Source organism: Prinia subflava, chromosome 9 (assembly GCF_021018805.1).
Source record: "Prinia subflava isolate CZ2003 ecotype Zambia chromosome 9, Cam_Psub_1.2, whole genome shotgun sequence".
NCBI lineage: Eukaryota > Metazoa > Chordata > Aves > Passeriformes > Cisticolidae > Prinia > Prinia subflava.
The window spans coordinates 27098762-27115783 of NC_086255.1; the positions used below are offsets into that span (position 1 = coordinate 27098762).

Genomic DNA, 17022 nt, shown 5'->3' on the forward strand with positions numbered 1-17022 from the left:
AATATAATCCATAAAAACTGTATCAGATCCATTTAATAAACCTGCAGGATACAAAAACTTTCATTTTAACATCACTTTCAGCTACTTTCAGTAGAGCCTAAAAGAAACCAGGCAACTTTAAGAGGAGCTTGACCCTTATGTTTGTAACAGTAATCAGATTATATGAAATCTATAATTAGAGCACTAATATGAGACATTCAAATTAGTTGAAGTGCAGGCTGTAACAAAAATAGACACCAGACATCTGATGAGTCTGAGACATCAGACATTTGAGTGTGCATGCAGACCTTTGGAAAGTCTTTAACAAGGAGAAAGTAGTAGTATCTGTCTGAAAACAGAATGATATTCAACCTTGAGTTTTGAGTCTCCTTAGTATAACCTGTTCTTTTGACTCTCCAGTAGTATTATTTATACAGAAAATGAAGCAAACATCTGCTTGTATCTTTAAAGGCTATATTTACAGCTTATTTTAATCTTTCCACTGACAGTGTCACACTAAAATTGCAAATGCAATTAGAAATAGAAAAAAAAGTTCAAACCCTTGTCTTAAATAAAGCACCTTATGAAATGTGAACTTTCATTTTGTTTTTATTTTTTTTTTGTGTGTGTGTATATATATATATATAATCCTGTTCAGATGGCTGAAGGGAATTGTAAATCAAAGTGACTATTTATTGCAGTGGGAATAAGGGATAGATTGGATAAAAAAAGAAAGAATAGAAATTAAGATATAAAGCATCAAAGACGCAGTGTCAGATAAACATCACAAAAATAATTTGCAGGAGTGAATTATAAAATCAGAAAAAAGAAAAAGTTTTTCAATAGTGCATTTTGATTATTCTCAGCTCTTTTCTGGTTTGTGGGTGGGTTTGTATTTTGTTTGGTCATTTGTTTGTTTTCTTTCTTCAGAAGCAGGTCACAGATGTAAATGAAGTAGCAGGCTTGAGGATACGCTTCACTCTGTGCTGGTTCTTTCTTTTCTGTTCTTCAGTAGTTGATGGAAGAATTTGCCTCAATATTCCCATGGCACTCTTCAGTGTCCAGTTCTTTCATTCTCACAGTCAACCTTGCTATCTCTCTTCACATTTCTTTAGCCCATGGGACTGTGCACTTCACTAAATCCACTGAAAATTTCACATGATTCATTTTCTTCTTTTCTAAGTAGGTTTTTTTTACTCACTGTCTCTTCAAATTGTCATCGGCATACTGCAAAGTTCAGGACGTCTCTTTTTTTTTTTTCCTGGCATGTTTATCCTCAATTAACTAGTCTATATTCATTCTAATATTCCTCTTTTAGCTTCTGCACTTAAACGGTACCATGGCTGCTCAAGGGAAATGTTCTTATTGCTTGCTATTTATTGCTATAGTAATGGAATCCTATTACCCCCTCCTGCCTCTTCTGCTACAGAGATTTAAGCAGATTGTCATGATTTTGGTCAAATTTGTCCTTGTGGGGCTGGGAAAGAGTCCTTGGATATATATATGCACATACATATATATATGTACACACAAATTATATATATATATATATACACACACATACATTTTTATATATGTTCTATATATGTAAATCTCTAAACACTGTGGGATCAATAAATCTGCCATTGATCGCTCCTTCTAGAGATGAATGGGGTCTCTGTAAGAGGAGAATAGGGGTTCATTTTTCAAATTTTCACTGAAAGAATAATAAAGCACTGGAATTGTCTTCCCAGGGAGGTGGTGGAGTCACCATCTCTGGATGTGTTTAAAAAAAGACTGGACATGGCACTTAGTGCTATAGTCTAGTTGAGGTGTTAAGGCATAGGTTGGACTTGATGATCTTAGAGGTCTTTTCCAACCTCATTATTCTGTGATTCTGTATTCTGTGATTCATTTCACTCATGAAAGGTCAATTAAAACTGTATGTTTCAGTCATTGAAGCATAAGTCAGAAAAATTATGATTTAAATACAGAAGGCACAGGAAAATGAGATTTTTTGGTTGTGGTTTGTTTGTTTGTGGTTTTGTTTGTGGGTTTTGGGGTGGGTTTTTTTTTTTTGTTTTTGTTTTTTTTGTTTGTTTGTTTGTTTTTGTTTAAATTCTAAGATTTAGTTATGGGGTGAAAGAAAGAAAGCAAGCATAAATCAGGATACTATTATAACAGAAATTGATAAGCTTGATTCTTAAATTGATATCTTTCATATTAGACTCTTTCTACATTAAAAAAAGAGGAAAAAAAAAGGTCCTGCTATCTAAAGAATGCAACTAGTTGCCTTCTAAATCTCAAGAGCTCGACTTCCATCTCTCTCTTTTTCCGATGTTAAAGCACATTTTGCTGATCTTTCATTCCACCCTTTTGAGCAGGAGACCTCTGTTCGTACAAACACTGAGCACTTGTTTCCGGGGGGGAAAATAATGTTTCTTTTTCCTGGGAACAGCAGCTAGAGTGGCGAAGGCCGGGAGGTGGCAGGGGTGTTGGTTGGAGCTCTGTCACTGGATACGCAGCGGTGTTTCTGGGGACGTGTCGGAGGAAATGAAGTGTGAAACTGTAGCTGCAGCCTCTTGCTCGGAGGTTTCCGAGTCAGGGTGTTCCCAGCAGCTCACATGGCTGTCTCAGTCCCTGAAGTTTACAGCTGTATTGTCTCTGCTGCTGTGGAAGTCAGTGTAGGGCCGTGTCAGGACATGCATCTACATAAATCAGAGTATTTGGAGCTGGAAGGGACCCACAGGCATCGTCAGTGAACGGCCTGTACAGGGATGTTCAGGGTGAGAGGGAAGATGGTGCAGGTGAAATCTGTTCATGTCCTCTGTGACCAAGGGCAGAAAAATGATTACATGAGTGACTGAAGAGATCTGAAGAAATACCTGAACTGGAATAAACCTCGTTTTTGCTCAAAGGAGGAAATTAGAAGGGTAAAATGGCAAAGAAATCTAAGCAAATAAAACCCCATTCACTGTTATTTTGCCTTCCAAACATTTCCAGCTGGTATTCTTAAGTGGCCTTTCAGAGATCTGGGCCACGTTCTCCTGACAAGAAGTCTCTAAACCTGTTTCCTCCTGCCCCAAGTTATTTATTATATTAACAAAATATATTTCAGATGCAGAAATGACTGAACATATTATGTAGGAGCAAAGCACTATGATTGTCATGATCCATAAACTCAAACCTAAGACAGCTGAAAGAGGCCTTACCTATACTTAGTGCATTAATGAGCTAGTAGAATGAGTGAGAACTGTTAGTTCTCATCTGCTCCTTTTATGATTAATTACAGTATGTGGAAGTTATCTTAAAGCTATAAAGAGGCACAGCTTGATGTGTTGTGTCCCCAGAATAAAAACATGAGATTGTTTCTGCCTGGAGTGAAGAGCAGAATAAAAGGTAAAAATAAAAATAAAAATGCTGTATGGTTCATCTAGAGTTCAAACAGACTTTCCATCTCTTTATAAAACATTACGTAGTTGAATTGTTCCTGTGAACTCAGCAGATTTAGACTTTTCTTTCCTCAGAAAATGGAATATGTGAAAGTAATGTGAATATATTAGCTATAGCTTTTGTTTTCCTTTCACTGCATTGTAGCAAATGTAATCTTTTCTTAAGGTGGGGTTTCTGTTTTCCCCTTCCCAGCTTCTCCACAAGAACAGCAAAAAGAGAAGTCAGTAATTATGTTAGTCTCGTCTTGACCTGGTTGATGGATTTTGAGATGTCTGGCAGTAACATATTATCCTGTCCTTTCTGGCACGACATCTTGTCCTCTTCCAAGCCATTGCTTTATTTAAAGTAGCTGAAATTAGCACAGTGTCTGCTCCTGTGAGCTGTGTTCAGGTGTGTGGGTTTGCCAGCACCCACCAAAGACAGCAGCACCTGCCTGGTGTTGCCCAGCCAGAGATGTCCTTCACATCCTTTTCTAGTGATGACATTTCCTCTGGTGACTCCTTTCCAGTAAATTAGAAGATGTTAGCTAAGGAATTAAAGTAATTAGGGGGGGAAAAAGTAAGACCTCTTGAAATATTAACCTTAAGGTGTATTGGACTTCCTAAATGGTCTTCAGATTAATGGCTGTGATAAGTGGATAAAAGCTTGTCAGATTTTGGGGGAGGTGCTTTGTCTCTGAGTCTTACAATCAAATTTAAATGTACTGAGGCAGATAGATCTCTCAATTCATTCACTCATAAATACACATAGAGGAGATGCTGTAGGAAGCCCCAATTTTATTAACATGCAAATAGACCTCCCCTGCTGCCACTGAAGTAGACTGAGAACCCTGAATATGTCTTGCTTTTGGATGTGAAGGGTTGACTCCTCAGGTACCTCTTTACCATTGTCCTTTTCTACAGCTGAGTATTTAATGAGGAGACACTCTTGTCCTAAGCCTGCAAATACTTCTCTTTGCTGTTACTCTGTAGAATTAAACTAAAAAGAGGAATAAAAATTTTACAGTGCCTTCACAAATGTCACACATTCCTTCATGAACATAAGCTGTTGACCTACCAGGATTATAGCTTGCAGAGAAGAGCTGCACAGGAGCAGTGCTTAAAAAGAAGCTGAGAAGCTTTATTTCCTTGTGTTTGTTTTTGCTGTTTTGGGGAAGAATGGCTTCACACCCAGGAAGGTGTAAGCGTGTCCTGTGTGTTTTAAGTGTTTGTCCTGATTATCATCATCAAAGGAATAAATTGCAGTGTGTAGTAACTGTGCACTGTATTCATATGTTGAGAGCTCTTGTACGTGGGAAGAGACTTGGCATTGAGCTTCCTCACACAGAGCAAAATACAGACTTAAATGTTGGTGGGACTGAGGCCTGCAACGTCTCATTTTTCAGTTTGTAGAAATGTGCTTACGTTGTTTACAATGTGATGAGTGGAGAATCTCCTGACAGTAGTCCTGCTGCAGTCTTCCATGTCAGAGTGACCAGTTGTATTTTCAGTAATTGTTACTCCTCAAGTATGGAGCTACGAGAGGGAGCTGATGAAAAAAACCAGGATGTTCTATGCTTTTTTCTCTTGCATGTTGGTTATGTGGTTTTTCCCCCTCAGAGTTCTCTTGTTAGAGGATAGAGTACTTGCATTTGCCATTGTACTACAGTAGTTGTCATAATGCGAATGAATAATTGGCAATTGATTTTTTCTGTTTGTTTGTTATTGGCAGATTCCTACAAGAGGGAGTAATTGGTGGCCATTATATGTGACATGAACTTAGTTTTTATTTTCAACTCCCTCTTTCTTCTGCCAAGAGATTTAGTATCTCAGCAGAGATCCTTCTCATCTTGCTTTAATCAGAAAACATGGAAGAAAAGAGGAGTCTACAACTGATTTTTTTAGGGTTAATCCCTTTGCATTTTTCCACAGCGTTTTATGGAAACTATGTTATGCAAATGAGCTTTAAAAAAACAAAAGTAGGGAATTAAAGAAGGAGGCATATTTTTTTCCTCATTTTCCAAGTTCAATGCCTGTATGAAAATGCTCTTTGTGAGTCGAACAGCTATCCAAGGAAATCAAACTGCCAGCACTACCGTACTCATTGCATCCTCGCAGACATCATGTAGATAAAATAAAGAGTGTCCAAAGGATCCTTCATCCCTGAAGCTAAAAATATGCCCGTGTTTTTATATGTTGTCCTTGCCTAGCCAGCACGTGAGCACATACTGGCCAAATTCAGGCTGGGCTTGGCAGGGCAGGGAGCTCTGTGCAGCTCGGGCTCCTGGTGAGCCGTGTCCATCTGGTGGTGTGGTGACAGAGCCTGAGCCAGAGCTGCCCGCCCAGCCAGGGAGGGCTCCTGGGGACCAGGCTCCAGACAAGGGCCAGCTCAGTGCCCCTGAGCCACCTTGCACAGAGTGCTCTGCTTGCACAGTGAGCCTGGGAGAGAAACTGCAGCTCCCGCCCGAGTGGCGGCGCAGGAGATCGGAGATGGTCCCAAACTAACATCATTAGGGATCGGTTATGAGAAATCCGAGACTGGTAGAGAAAGAGGAACCTTACAGAGAATGTTTCCTCAGTGAAGGCTCCATCCCTGGAGGGTGCCAACAGCGTTAGAGCTGCCAGCTTTGACAGCCTCTCTGCTGTTTGTGTGCCCAGACACATGACACTTACTCGAACCTACAGAAATGAAAGTTTCTCCAGTTACAGGATTGCAGAATAAGCTGAGTTGAGGGGGACCCACAAGGATCATCAAGTCCAACTCCTGGCCCTGCACCACCCCAAGAGTCCCATCCTGTGCCTGAGAGGATTGTCCACGTGCTTCTTGAGCTCTGTCAGCTTTGAGGCTGTGAGCTCTGCCCTGGGGAGCCTGTTCCAGTGCCCAGCCACCCTCTGGGGGAAGAACCTTTTCCTGCCATCCAACCTCAGCCTCCCCTGGCACAGCTTCAGGCCATTCCCTCAGCTCCTGTCACTTCCCCACAGAGCAGAGATCAGAGCCTGCCCCTGCTCTTCCCTCAGAGGAAGCTGTGACTGCACTGAGGTCTCCCCTCAGCTCCTCCTGTCCAGGCACTTGTTCTCAAGTGTCCCCAGCCTCTCCTCACACGGCCTCCCCTCAAGCCCTTCACATCCCCCTGCCCTCCTCTGGACACTCTCTCACAGCTTTAGATCTTATACTTTGGTGCCCAAGAGTGCACACAATATTCAAAGTGAGGCTGTACCAATAAAGAGTTGAATTATTATTTGCTGACATGTAGTTAACAAGAGCAACTAGCTCTTGTGACATATATTTATACTTTTTTATACTGTCCAGGTGTTTATTGAGGTCCTTAGCTGAAAGGTGTTGTATGAACACAAGCAGTATTTACTGTCACACATATGAAAGAATAAGGTCTTCCTGCCAGTAGCCTTTCCTCAAGGGGCAGTTTAATTTCTTTATCTGCAGTGATTTTGTTGCCATCTCTCTTGATATCAGAACGTGTAGTATTTAAAGCTGACTCAAATGAGAGAGACTCGCTCTGCAATCTGTTAAATCCAAAGGGATGAGCTTCTGACTTCTCTGCTGGGCACTTAGGCTATACACACACTGAATCTCCCAGATTCTCAGGTGACTTCTGATTTTCTCTGAATGAGAAGAGAGAACCTTTCCCTTTCTGTTTCAGGTATGCTCTTTGCACATTTGGTCTGTTTTGGGATGCTTTTACCTGCATTTGTTTATCCCTAGCTTGGGGTTGCTAGTCTTATTTCTGAAGGGTGTTCTTCAAATGTCCAAATACAATAACCAAAGTTACCATACAGTGACAGCTACATTTGTGTGAAAGCTGACAGGCTTACAGTCCTAACATCTTAAATGGGTACTATTGATTCAGGTATTCATGTAATATAATATGGCTTCAGAAAGCTGCATCTCTGCAAGAGAAAAAAAAGATATGTTTTCTTAAGGTACTGGTGGATCAATGTTTAGATTTCTGGTACTCAGTCATAGCAAATATTAAACTCAGCAATTTAATGCAATGATTAAAATTAGTTTATGTGAAAAATACTTCCTTTCAATTGAGGCTATACATCAGCAAAAGCATATTTTCTGCCAATACAGCTATTTTTGGTCTCACAAGAAGATACAGCTGTTGCGCTGTGTAGTGTTTTGGAAGGTATTTTAATGTACAAACAGCAGTAGTGAGGTGAGAAGCTATTGCAGCTCATTTCAGTGGTTCATTCATTATTGGGCAAGCTGTTCACAGTCATTGCACTTGGAAGAATCAAATGGATGATTTGAGTAGGAATGCTGGTTCTTCAGTGAATTCCCTTTTTACATCAACTGTAGCATGTGTCCACGTTGTTTCCAACAGCAATGAATTTCCTGAGGTGCTTTCCCTTGTGCTTTTGAATGGTAGGTGTTAAAATCCAGCAGGAGAGACCTGTAGTTGACCTTTCATGCTAAATGTGAAAGGGCTGTTGTAGCCTTTAAAGGCTTTTGTCCTTCTGGGCCTCCTGGGAAGCTCCAGTTTCCTTCAGGTTGGATCAGCTGTTTCAGGTGTGAAACACCAGTTGTGCAGAGCAACTTAAATATTTTTAACCTTTTATGATAAGTCTGGAAGCATCTGTTTATGCATGCAGCACATCTGGCTTTATGGTGCATTCTGTCCCTTTTCCATCTGTTTGGGAGTGAAAATAACCTGTGATTTGCCTCTATTCAAAGTAGTTTTTATCTTTGAAAATGAAAGGAATATTGATGTGGGCAGTACTGAAAATTTCTGCAGCCATTATAGAAACTTCAACGTTTGATATTACAAGGAGTTTGGAGTAGAAGTTTGCATTTGGTTAATCCTGGTGCTTGGGTCGAAAGACACGTGGTAGGACTTTCTGTTTCTACGGAGAGGTGGTCAAATGTCAGCCTGTGATCTCAGTTTAAATGGTGGATCGATATTCTATGCATTTCTCAAAGTTCAGGTTTCTGACAGCCTGCTTTATTTTTTGTTTTTCCCCTGAAATGTCTCATTTCTTGCCTTTCTCTCACGTCTTTGAGAAGGGACTCTGCAGCTTCCAGGTGTGTTTGGTCGGTGCTGGTGCTGGCATGTTGCTTTGTGTATGATCCCTGTTAGTGGGACTGTCCAGGAGAGGAAAGTAAGAAATGGGAGATCCAGTGGGATTCTGAAAATCCCTAAGTTTTTATGCTGGTTGCCAACTGATTTGGATGCTCAAAGTTTACATTTGTGTAAAGGAAGCTGGGCTGTTCTGTGGAGGAAAAAGCTACGGAGGGTTATGTGGACCATTAGTGCATAGAAATACAGACAAACCTCACCTGTCTGAGGGATTCCTTGCACTGCAAACGGAATTGTTGGGAGAATATTCAAGGGAAGTGTCCACAGTTCCTCCTGGTTTGCGCTCTGTGCATCAGAGACAGGTCATGAGCTCAGCTGAACTTCCTGGCTGGTCTCCTTTGGTCCAGCTGTTCTTCGCTAAGCTGAATAATAAAAAGTATCCCATTTAATTAATGGATTTATTGTACTTGATATTATATCTGCTTGCTGTAATAATGACTACTTAGTGACTTCATTTCTTTATTAAAAAAGGCAAAGAAATTGGGGTATAATTGCAGAGGTGTTAGTGTGAACTTTGGCATATCTAAAAGCGTGCAAGAAGCCAAGGATATTTTTTAGTAGGAAGTTCTTGAACTAAAACTTAATTAGGAGTGAGGTAACTAGATTAGAGAGTTTGAAGTTGTGAGTTCTAATGCATGTAGAAAAAAATTAGCTCTGATTGTGGGAATATGCAGGCAAAGACACCTGAGGAAATGATGTAGGTGAAGTGAGAAATACAAGCTTGGAGGGACATTGTAAGAGCAGAGAAAAAAAGTAGAAAATATATTGTCTTAATATCATTTCACATTTGTACTTGGCTCCAATAAGTATTGATGTTCTAATATTAATGCAGTCATTTCTGTTGTAACAGACTGTTGTTACAGTTTCTGGTCTCATCACTCAATTTGAACAGTTAAAATCATTCTGTGAGTACTTTAAATTGAAAGTTTCAGTGCTTGCTCAAAGTCTGATTCTTCTAGATGATTTGGACAAAATAATTCCCTTTTGGGAATATTTACAGTAGCTTTCTTTCTGGTGTTTGGAGAAATAAAATTTTGTTATTTATTGACTGAAGAATAAGAGCTACTTCTGAAGTATGTCCACTTCCAATTTTCTAAAATGCTAGAATATGTTCAAATCCTTCAAGTAGGTTATTTGCAGCAAGGACAAAAGTATGGTGTTCAAAATAATTTATTCAGAAAGCTGACAATGCAGCAGGAGTCTAATCATCAGGATATGTGTCTCTAATACCAGGCATATTATCCCTTATTTCTAATGCAAACAATTTGCAGTTGTGAGAATGAGGGAGAACAGCCAATGTAAAATAAAAAGAATAAACCCCATGAAACTGGATTAGGAAACATGTTTCAGAGTGCTTATGTATTATCTTTCAAATCAGTGAATCCTAGAAATGTGTGTTTTACCAAGAAATGAAATAATTGTCCAATTTGAAGAGAATCAAAATGACAATAAAGCAAATAAAGCATATCTTTGACTGAGAGAGGAGAAACAGTATTTTTTTTCTTCTCTTGGGGTTTAAGAAACAATGCCTTGAATACCCTTCCTCAATTCTTGGAAAAGGTAAACTTATTTTTATAAGTGTATAAATGCTAAAATAATGAAACTATGCAAGCCTACTTGACACTCTTCTCACTACTTGAAATATTGTCAAAATAACGCTCAAATAAAACTGACACTGGGAGGGAAAAAAAAAAGTGTGAAGCGTAGAGCCTGCAACCCGCAAATGAGAAAACTCCAACCCCCACCATCTCCTGCCTGATCTCATTGTTTTTCACACTTATTTATTTTCCCCTTTTACAAAGTGCCAGGGAAAGGATTTGCGTAGGTTATTTGCAAACAGAACCCGGTGACGACACTTAGTGCTCGCAGGATCTGCTCGATAGGAGTGACAGGGTGTGAAATTACATCCTGGTGCTTCTTGAGCTGTGCCTTCAGCTCCAGCTCGTACTTCAGTTGGCTTCCAGCTGTTTTCCACCCAAACTGAAATGTTTCCTGGCCATGTGCTGCCTCTATTTCTGTCAAGTGGGGTTAGGGACTGGTGTTGAAAAGGCGATACAGTGCTCTTTACCTCCTGGAAATTCCTTTCTGCAGTGAGCCATCCTAAAAGGCCAGCTGTGCCCAGCCACACAGCTGGTTCACACAGAAATAATAGCTCCAAGCTCTTTTATCAAGGCCAAGAATCAGATCCTGTGAATTCATAAAGGATGAATGCTACAGTAAACTCTAGGAACTTTTCGGTATAAAAAAGGTTATAAATAATGTAATAAAATTGAAGTGCTTTGTAGGTGACAATAAGCCTTACAGGTAGCTAATGCCACATTTAGTACTATTCTTTTATGTTTGTGTTCCAATCAGCCTGCACAGTACCCAACCTAACCTGCAGCAGGAAATTATATATTCCATTATTCCTTATAGTTCAATAAAGCTTGTTATTTATGACAAGCATTGGTTTTGCAGTCACAGTGACAGAATTCATATCTTAGCAGTGTATCAAGGCTTTCCTTCCCTCCTGGTAATGGTTTACCCTAAAATTTTCCTGTTCTTCTGTTAGAGCTGCACGTGTGGTTTTTCTGTCAGCATTAGGAAGAAGGCTCTCAGACACAGAGGTTCTATTCTCTCTCTGGTCAGATGTAACAGAAGAGGCACAAAGTTCACAAGAAATTTGCAATTTTTTTTCTTCTCACTTTTTTCTGGTTCCAGCTCCAACCTGCTGATTCCAAGATTGTGGTTGATATTAGAGCATTGTAAACATATCCCATTATTGTATGATGTTATGGATCTCTTTTATGAGAGGTGCATTTTTTCTAATGCACAGTTTTCCTTCTGAAGTGTTTCATCCTCTTCAAAAAACAATGTTCTCTAAGAGGAAATGTTCAAATATTGCCTCTGGAAGTCCTCATGCTGGGCACAAATCAGAGGGGCAATTAGAAAATTAAAATATGGTTTTGTGGTTTTCTCAGGCTACAACCTGAGGAAAGCAAGTAATTGTGTGAGACTGAAGGCAGAGGTAGCTGTAGGTTTTGTTCCTATATCACACTGGTCTGTTCTTTGTTCTAGACAGAAGTGAGAATTTGGATTGCTATAATTCGCCTACGAAGAGTGAAATGAATGGGCATAAGGAATTATTTCATTAGTAATGATCCAGGATGACTCTCTAATGTTAGAATCCAAACTTTTTAATAAAGAAATCACTGTTAAGACTACCAGAGACAGGAAACAATTGTGTTTTAACAGACAAAACTGAATATAGAACCATTTATTGTAATCAAATTCTATGTGAAGTGTATTGAACTCCTTTTAGTGTTGAAGAAAATGAAGAATTAGTAGTTCTAGATTATGAGAAATAAAAAGAAATTCATAACTGTAGCTGTGAATATTTCTGTTTCAGCTGCTGTGGAGCAAAGCTCTTTTTCTCTTTAATGTTGCATGGACTTGTGATCTTCTAAATGGAGGAAAAAAAAATGAGGGCACTCACATCCTTGTGTGATGTCAGATAAAAAAGACTGAGCCTAATTTATTATGTCTTATAAACAGATGCTCCTGCATATGGGCATGTGTTTGTGTATTTGTGTAGATACATTTTAAGAAATGATTGCCCTCTTGGTAATTGTTGTGAATAATTATTTGTGAGAACAGATTCCATTATGTAGGCACCTAAAGCTGTTAGTCACCTCTTCAAACAATTCTCTTGGGTTCCCACTTCCACCTTTGAATTCCCACCAAGCCTCCTTCTTTTCCCGGTGTCAAGCAGGAGCAGGCACGTCAGCATTCAGGAAGAAAGCATCACAGTTCTTTCTAATTGCCAACACTGAATAAATTCACATTCACTTATATCTGTGAAAAACTCACAGATTGTGCTTGCGCAGTTGAGCCTGGATGGTCTCATCCATCCCAGATTTTGCTCTCTCACCAAGCTGGGAAAACTCAGAATCCTTTCCACTTCTCAAACTGGAAAACAGTCCATTTTCCTTGGGGGGAAGGTTTGTAAGGGAATATAAAATGCCCTTCCAAGTCCAGATAGTCTTACCAAGTGCATCAAGTATTTTGTCCTTGTCTACAAGAATATTTGTAACTGGTAATTCATCTGGTCAGCTGAAAACGTGAGGCAAAAACCCCCCAGAGCAATATCAGCACAGTTAGTCTTGTGTAAACAGCTTTCCTTTGGCGGCTTGCACAAAAAGACAAGTCATTACTGAACCGTGAGAAGGGGAATCTCCTTACTGCTTGTCAAGCTCTGCAGTAATTTTGAAGGGCTAAACATCATTGAAAGAAAAATCTTTGTGTTTTGTGTCGCACATACCCATAAGGTTTGAATAGGTATAGTAATGAATGCTGCCTAATGAATTTAAATTCACAAAATCCAAACTTACTTTGACAACTTCAGTGAAATGCTTTAACCTGTAAATGGTAGTTGTTTGTCACTGTCATTATTTCAGCACACCTGCAATATTTAGCAGTTAACATGTGCTGAAGTCCTCTGTTGCTTTCCAGAAATGCCTGCAGAACAATAAAAACTTCCTTCCTTTCCCCCCTGACTGGGGATTTTGGGTGGTGAGCAAGTCTAAGGTTTATGACAGCGGGACAAAGTAGACTTGCCCAAGTTGGGCATCAAAAGATGAGCACAGCCCTCGTGAGTGCACCTTTCCTGATGGTGTGGCTGGCTGGATGATCACGTCAGCTAAACCAAGATTTAAATAAAAGTCACTTGGGAGTCTGCTGTGGTTGGCACAAACCAAGCTTAGTTTCTGCCATTTCTGAAGTCTCTCTGCAATTCAGCTGATTTTTGAAGCCGAATTAGTCGCATTAACAAGCATTCTCATGTTTGGATAGAGATGGGAAGCTGCTCAAGGCAGCTTGTTTTTCTTTTGGATCTGATATTTGCTAATGACCCTAAAATATTGCACTTGTACATGAGCTAAACTGGTGCATCCTCACAAGATGTTACTTACATCAGGTTTCTTATGGCATTTTTATTTTAGGGGGATAAAAAGGACTTCACCTGTGTATTCTGTGGCCATGGAACTCGGTGCTCAGGGGTGGTGGGAGCCCGCTCAGGTGTGGCAGCAGGGAGTGCTGCTGCCTTCAGCCGGGCTGGCTTCCATCCCCTGACTGCAGCAGGCTCACAGCGTGGTTACTGCGGGGTTTAAAACATCCCAAACTCTCCGCCAGCTGTTACAGTGCAGTTTGTGGAGATTGCTACAGTGGCACTTTCTGGAGAGAAGGTTTCACCGTGGGATCGGTAAATGTGCTCTAACTTCCACCCGTGAGCTGAAATTTAATGACAAAAGTGTGAGAAATGAGTATGTGAGGCTTCAATACTTTCGTATTCACGACAGGTTAGACATTTTTCCCATAAAATTAAGGGTTTCTAAGGACATGGTACAGCTGTGATCAAGTCACTGCTAATCTTGAGAGCAACCTGGTTCAATATGAGCTTTGACGTTTTTCTTGTTCTAAATTTCACTACAAAATAAAACCTCAGACATTTATGACAGACAAATGCTGAGAGTCACGAAGATAGAGTACAGATGGAACAAGCAGATTTTGCATGAACATATGAAATATATTCCTTCATATTAATGCCCAATAACGTGGTTAAGGAAATACGTTTTAAGGATATATTTTTTCAAATCATCCTGAAGTTGAGACACAAAGCTCAAAGAACAGGTTTTGAAGGGGCTTGTTTGCATGATTTCTCTCTTTGAACCTTTTTTTTTGTTTGTTTTTAAAAACTAAAATATATTGTAATTACACTGGGGCTTTGTTATTCTTTTATGAGTTTATGGATAAATGGTAAACCTCTGGTTAGGCAGGTTATTTCCAGGACAGGGAAAAAGGGTAGGTCAAAAGGAAGGTGGTGTATGTTCTGGATATTGTAATTTTTTTTTGGGAAAAGAACCGGTAAGGTAATAGAAAATGAGAAATTTAGGTGTGAGTGATTTATCCCCTGTTTATTTATCTGCTCCTGGATTTGTGCATTTGAACTGTGATTCTGTTGGGGTGGGACTTTGTTGTTGGTGCAGTGTTGAACCCCGCAGCCTTGAGCCTCTGGGGAGGTTTGCAGAGCCTCCCAAAAGCACAAACTGGCCCTTCCTGAGAGTCATTCCCAGCCCTCAGGGAGAGGTAACTGCTGGAGTTTCCCTGCTGGCACTCTCTGTGAAAGGGAGCTGTGGAAAAGGGCTCTGTGGAACCCTCTTCTTCAGAGAGCACTGCAGGGAAAAAAGGAAAAAAAGTCCTTTCTTCCTAATTAGTGCTGCTTGCCTAACTGGATGAGGTTGATGCAGTGGCTTTTTTTCTGTTCTCCTTTTTTAATTGTTTTCTTTTTTTTAAAATTTTCCCTCCTCCTGTGTTGCAGACATCCGTGGCCTGCAGGGATTTCTCGATCAGGCCTCCAGGCTGGGACTTGATGTATCATTACAAAAAGTGGACAGGAACATCAGCAGGGTGTTCTCCAACCTTTTCACCACCATGAAGACGGAGGAGCTGAACCGCTATCGGGACACGCTGCGGAGGGCGATCCTCCTGCTGAGCCCACGGGGGGCACAGACCTTCATCAACGAGGTCAGTGCACAGGTTTGGGGGTTTTTGGAATTCAGGAACGTGTATTATGGCCCCTGTTTTGTCCTTTTTGACAGTGCTGGTTGTTTAATGTCAAATAAGATTGTCAGACTCTGCTGCCGGGGAATTGAGGTATCACATTCTCCATGGAATGCTTGCCTTGTGGTTAATGCAAATGGGGCAACACGGGTCAGATATCATACAATATAATATAATATAATATAATATACTGCTCTGTGGGGGGTAATTATTTTGGTCTGGTTGTCTTCTGTATCAATACTTCTGTCCTGGATTTCAACCACGGTTAACAAGCGAGCAGGAAATCTGCAATAATCTATTAGACATGAAACATAATGTGCCTGAGAGAGAGCTGTCTTTGCTGTAGAAATCTCCAAATTTGTATTAAAGGGGCACATTATTGGTGTTTGAAAGTTGAATCAAAGAGATTTTTATGAAATATGAAGTTGGAATTATATGTTTGTCTTCTTTTCTTAGTGGTTTCTTGAAATCAGTGATGCTAATTAGGACAGGGAGGTAGCTGTTGGGCAAACTTTTAATTAATGTGCTGTGGGCTAAGTTGTGGCATTAATTAGTTTTATTCAGCTTTCTTAATATTAAATAATGAATTATTTTACAGTGCTTTATATGTCAGAGTTGAGAACGAGAGTTTGAGCCTCAGTTTAAGTTTGTGTATTCATGAGGTAAGATTTTGGCAATAAAGTAGGAGTTGGATTTTTTTTTAACTAACCAGGGATATGACTGAACCAAGAAATTAAAATGTGGGATGGGACCTGTTTCCATTATCAGTTTTGCTGCATCAAAGCCTGTTAAATTAAAAAAATAAACTCAAATTAGCTCGTTAGGGTTTTCTTACCATAATAGCCTTAGTAAATTACCCACATTTGTGTTCATCAGTGATTTTTTTAAATAACAAGGTAAATTTTATCCTAAATAAATAAGGCAAATAGGTAGGTTGTAAAAGATTAAGCACAGGGATGCATTCTCCTCAGGTCTGTGCACACACAGGTATTTCCAATAGAAGAATGAGGGAGTTAGGTGCCCTCAGAGTGTGTGCAGCTCTCCATGGCTCAGTCAGCTGTTTTTAGAGGAGATGCCCAGCTTGGCTTTCCAGGGAGTTCTAACAAAGCATCCAAAGCAGGTTAAAAGGAAATGTTTTATTCAGGCCCCAGCTGGGTGGAAGTCGTGTCCCCCTTGGGGACACAGGGCTCTGGGATTGTTGGGTCAGTGCCCTGTCAGACCCCTGAGGTGTCTCCAGGGAAGGGGCCAGCATTAAACTGCATTAAATTCTTTACTACTCACTTCACCTTAAAGCTCTGTGTATTACAGGCATTAAGACTAATGACCCTGATATATTTCCAGTTCCCTGCAGGAGTTTAACAGTGGGCAGAAATGAAAAGTAATTTATTTGGCAATCTGCCTATATTGAGTCTTGATTGATTCAGAAAAGCTTTACAAGAGAAAATTTAAATCTTAGAAAGGAATTCTCAAAAGGCTTGAGATACAAGGTGCAGAGCAGGGGAGAATCTTTCCAGGCAGAGGCTGAACTTCTATTTTGTGGAGAGTTACAATGATTGCAGTTCTTCAATATCTCAGTCGATAAGTGCAACTAATTACCTACAGCACATTTTCAAGGAGTCTAGAATAACAACCTGCAGCTTAAATGAAATATGTGTTTTTATGTATTTTACTGAAATGCATCATTTACAATGCGTGCCTTCCATGGGTTCACTCAATGCCACAGTTGGTATTTTATACTGGAGGTACCATACAGCTCCATACTGGCTGCTGTTATCAATCTCACCTTGGAAATTGTTTGAGGGGTTTTTTTCAGCTTTTGGGGGAAAAAAAGCCCTCTGAAAAAAAATCTAAGTAGCAATTCTAGAAGAAAATGCAAAGATTTTACTTCTAGCTTTTGTACATATTTATTTTCTTTTTCTTTAACTCCAGTTAGGAAA

At 39.9% G+C, this 17022-nt stretch overlaps 1 protein-coding gene across 4 annotated transcripts in view; it reads left to right on the forward strand.

The window, feature by feature from the left end:
- The window catches only part of GRID1 (glutamate ionotropic receptor delta type subunit 1), a 485278-nt gene that overhangs the window by 255648 nt on the left and 212608 nt on the right, over positions 1 to 17022 (forward strand). For all 4 annotated transcript variants that reach the window (XM_063406045.1, XM_063406046.1, XM_063406048.1 and 1 more), the window contains one exon: positions 14844 to 15049. In XM_063406045.1, coding sequence (XP_063262115.1) covers positions 14844 to 15049 — 206 coding nt within the window. The remainder of the gene's footprint in view (positions 1 to 14843; positions 15050 to 17022) is intronic.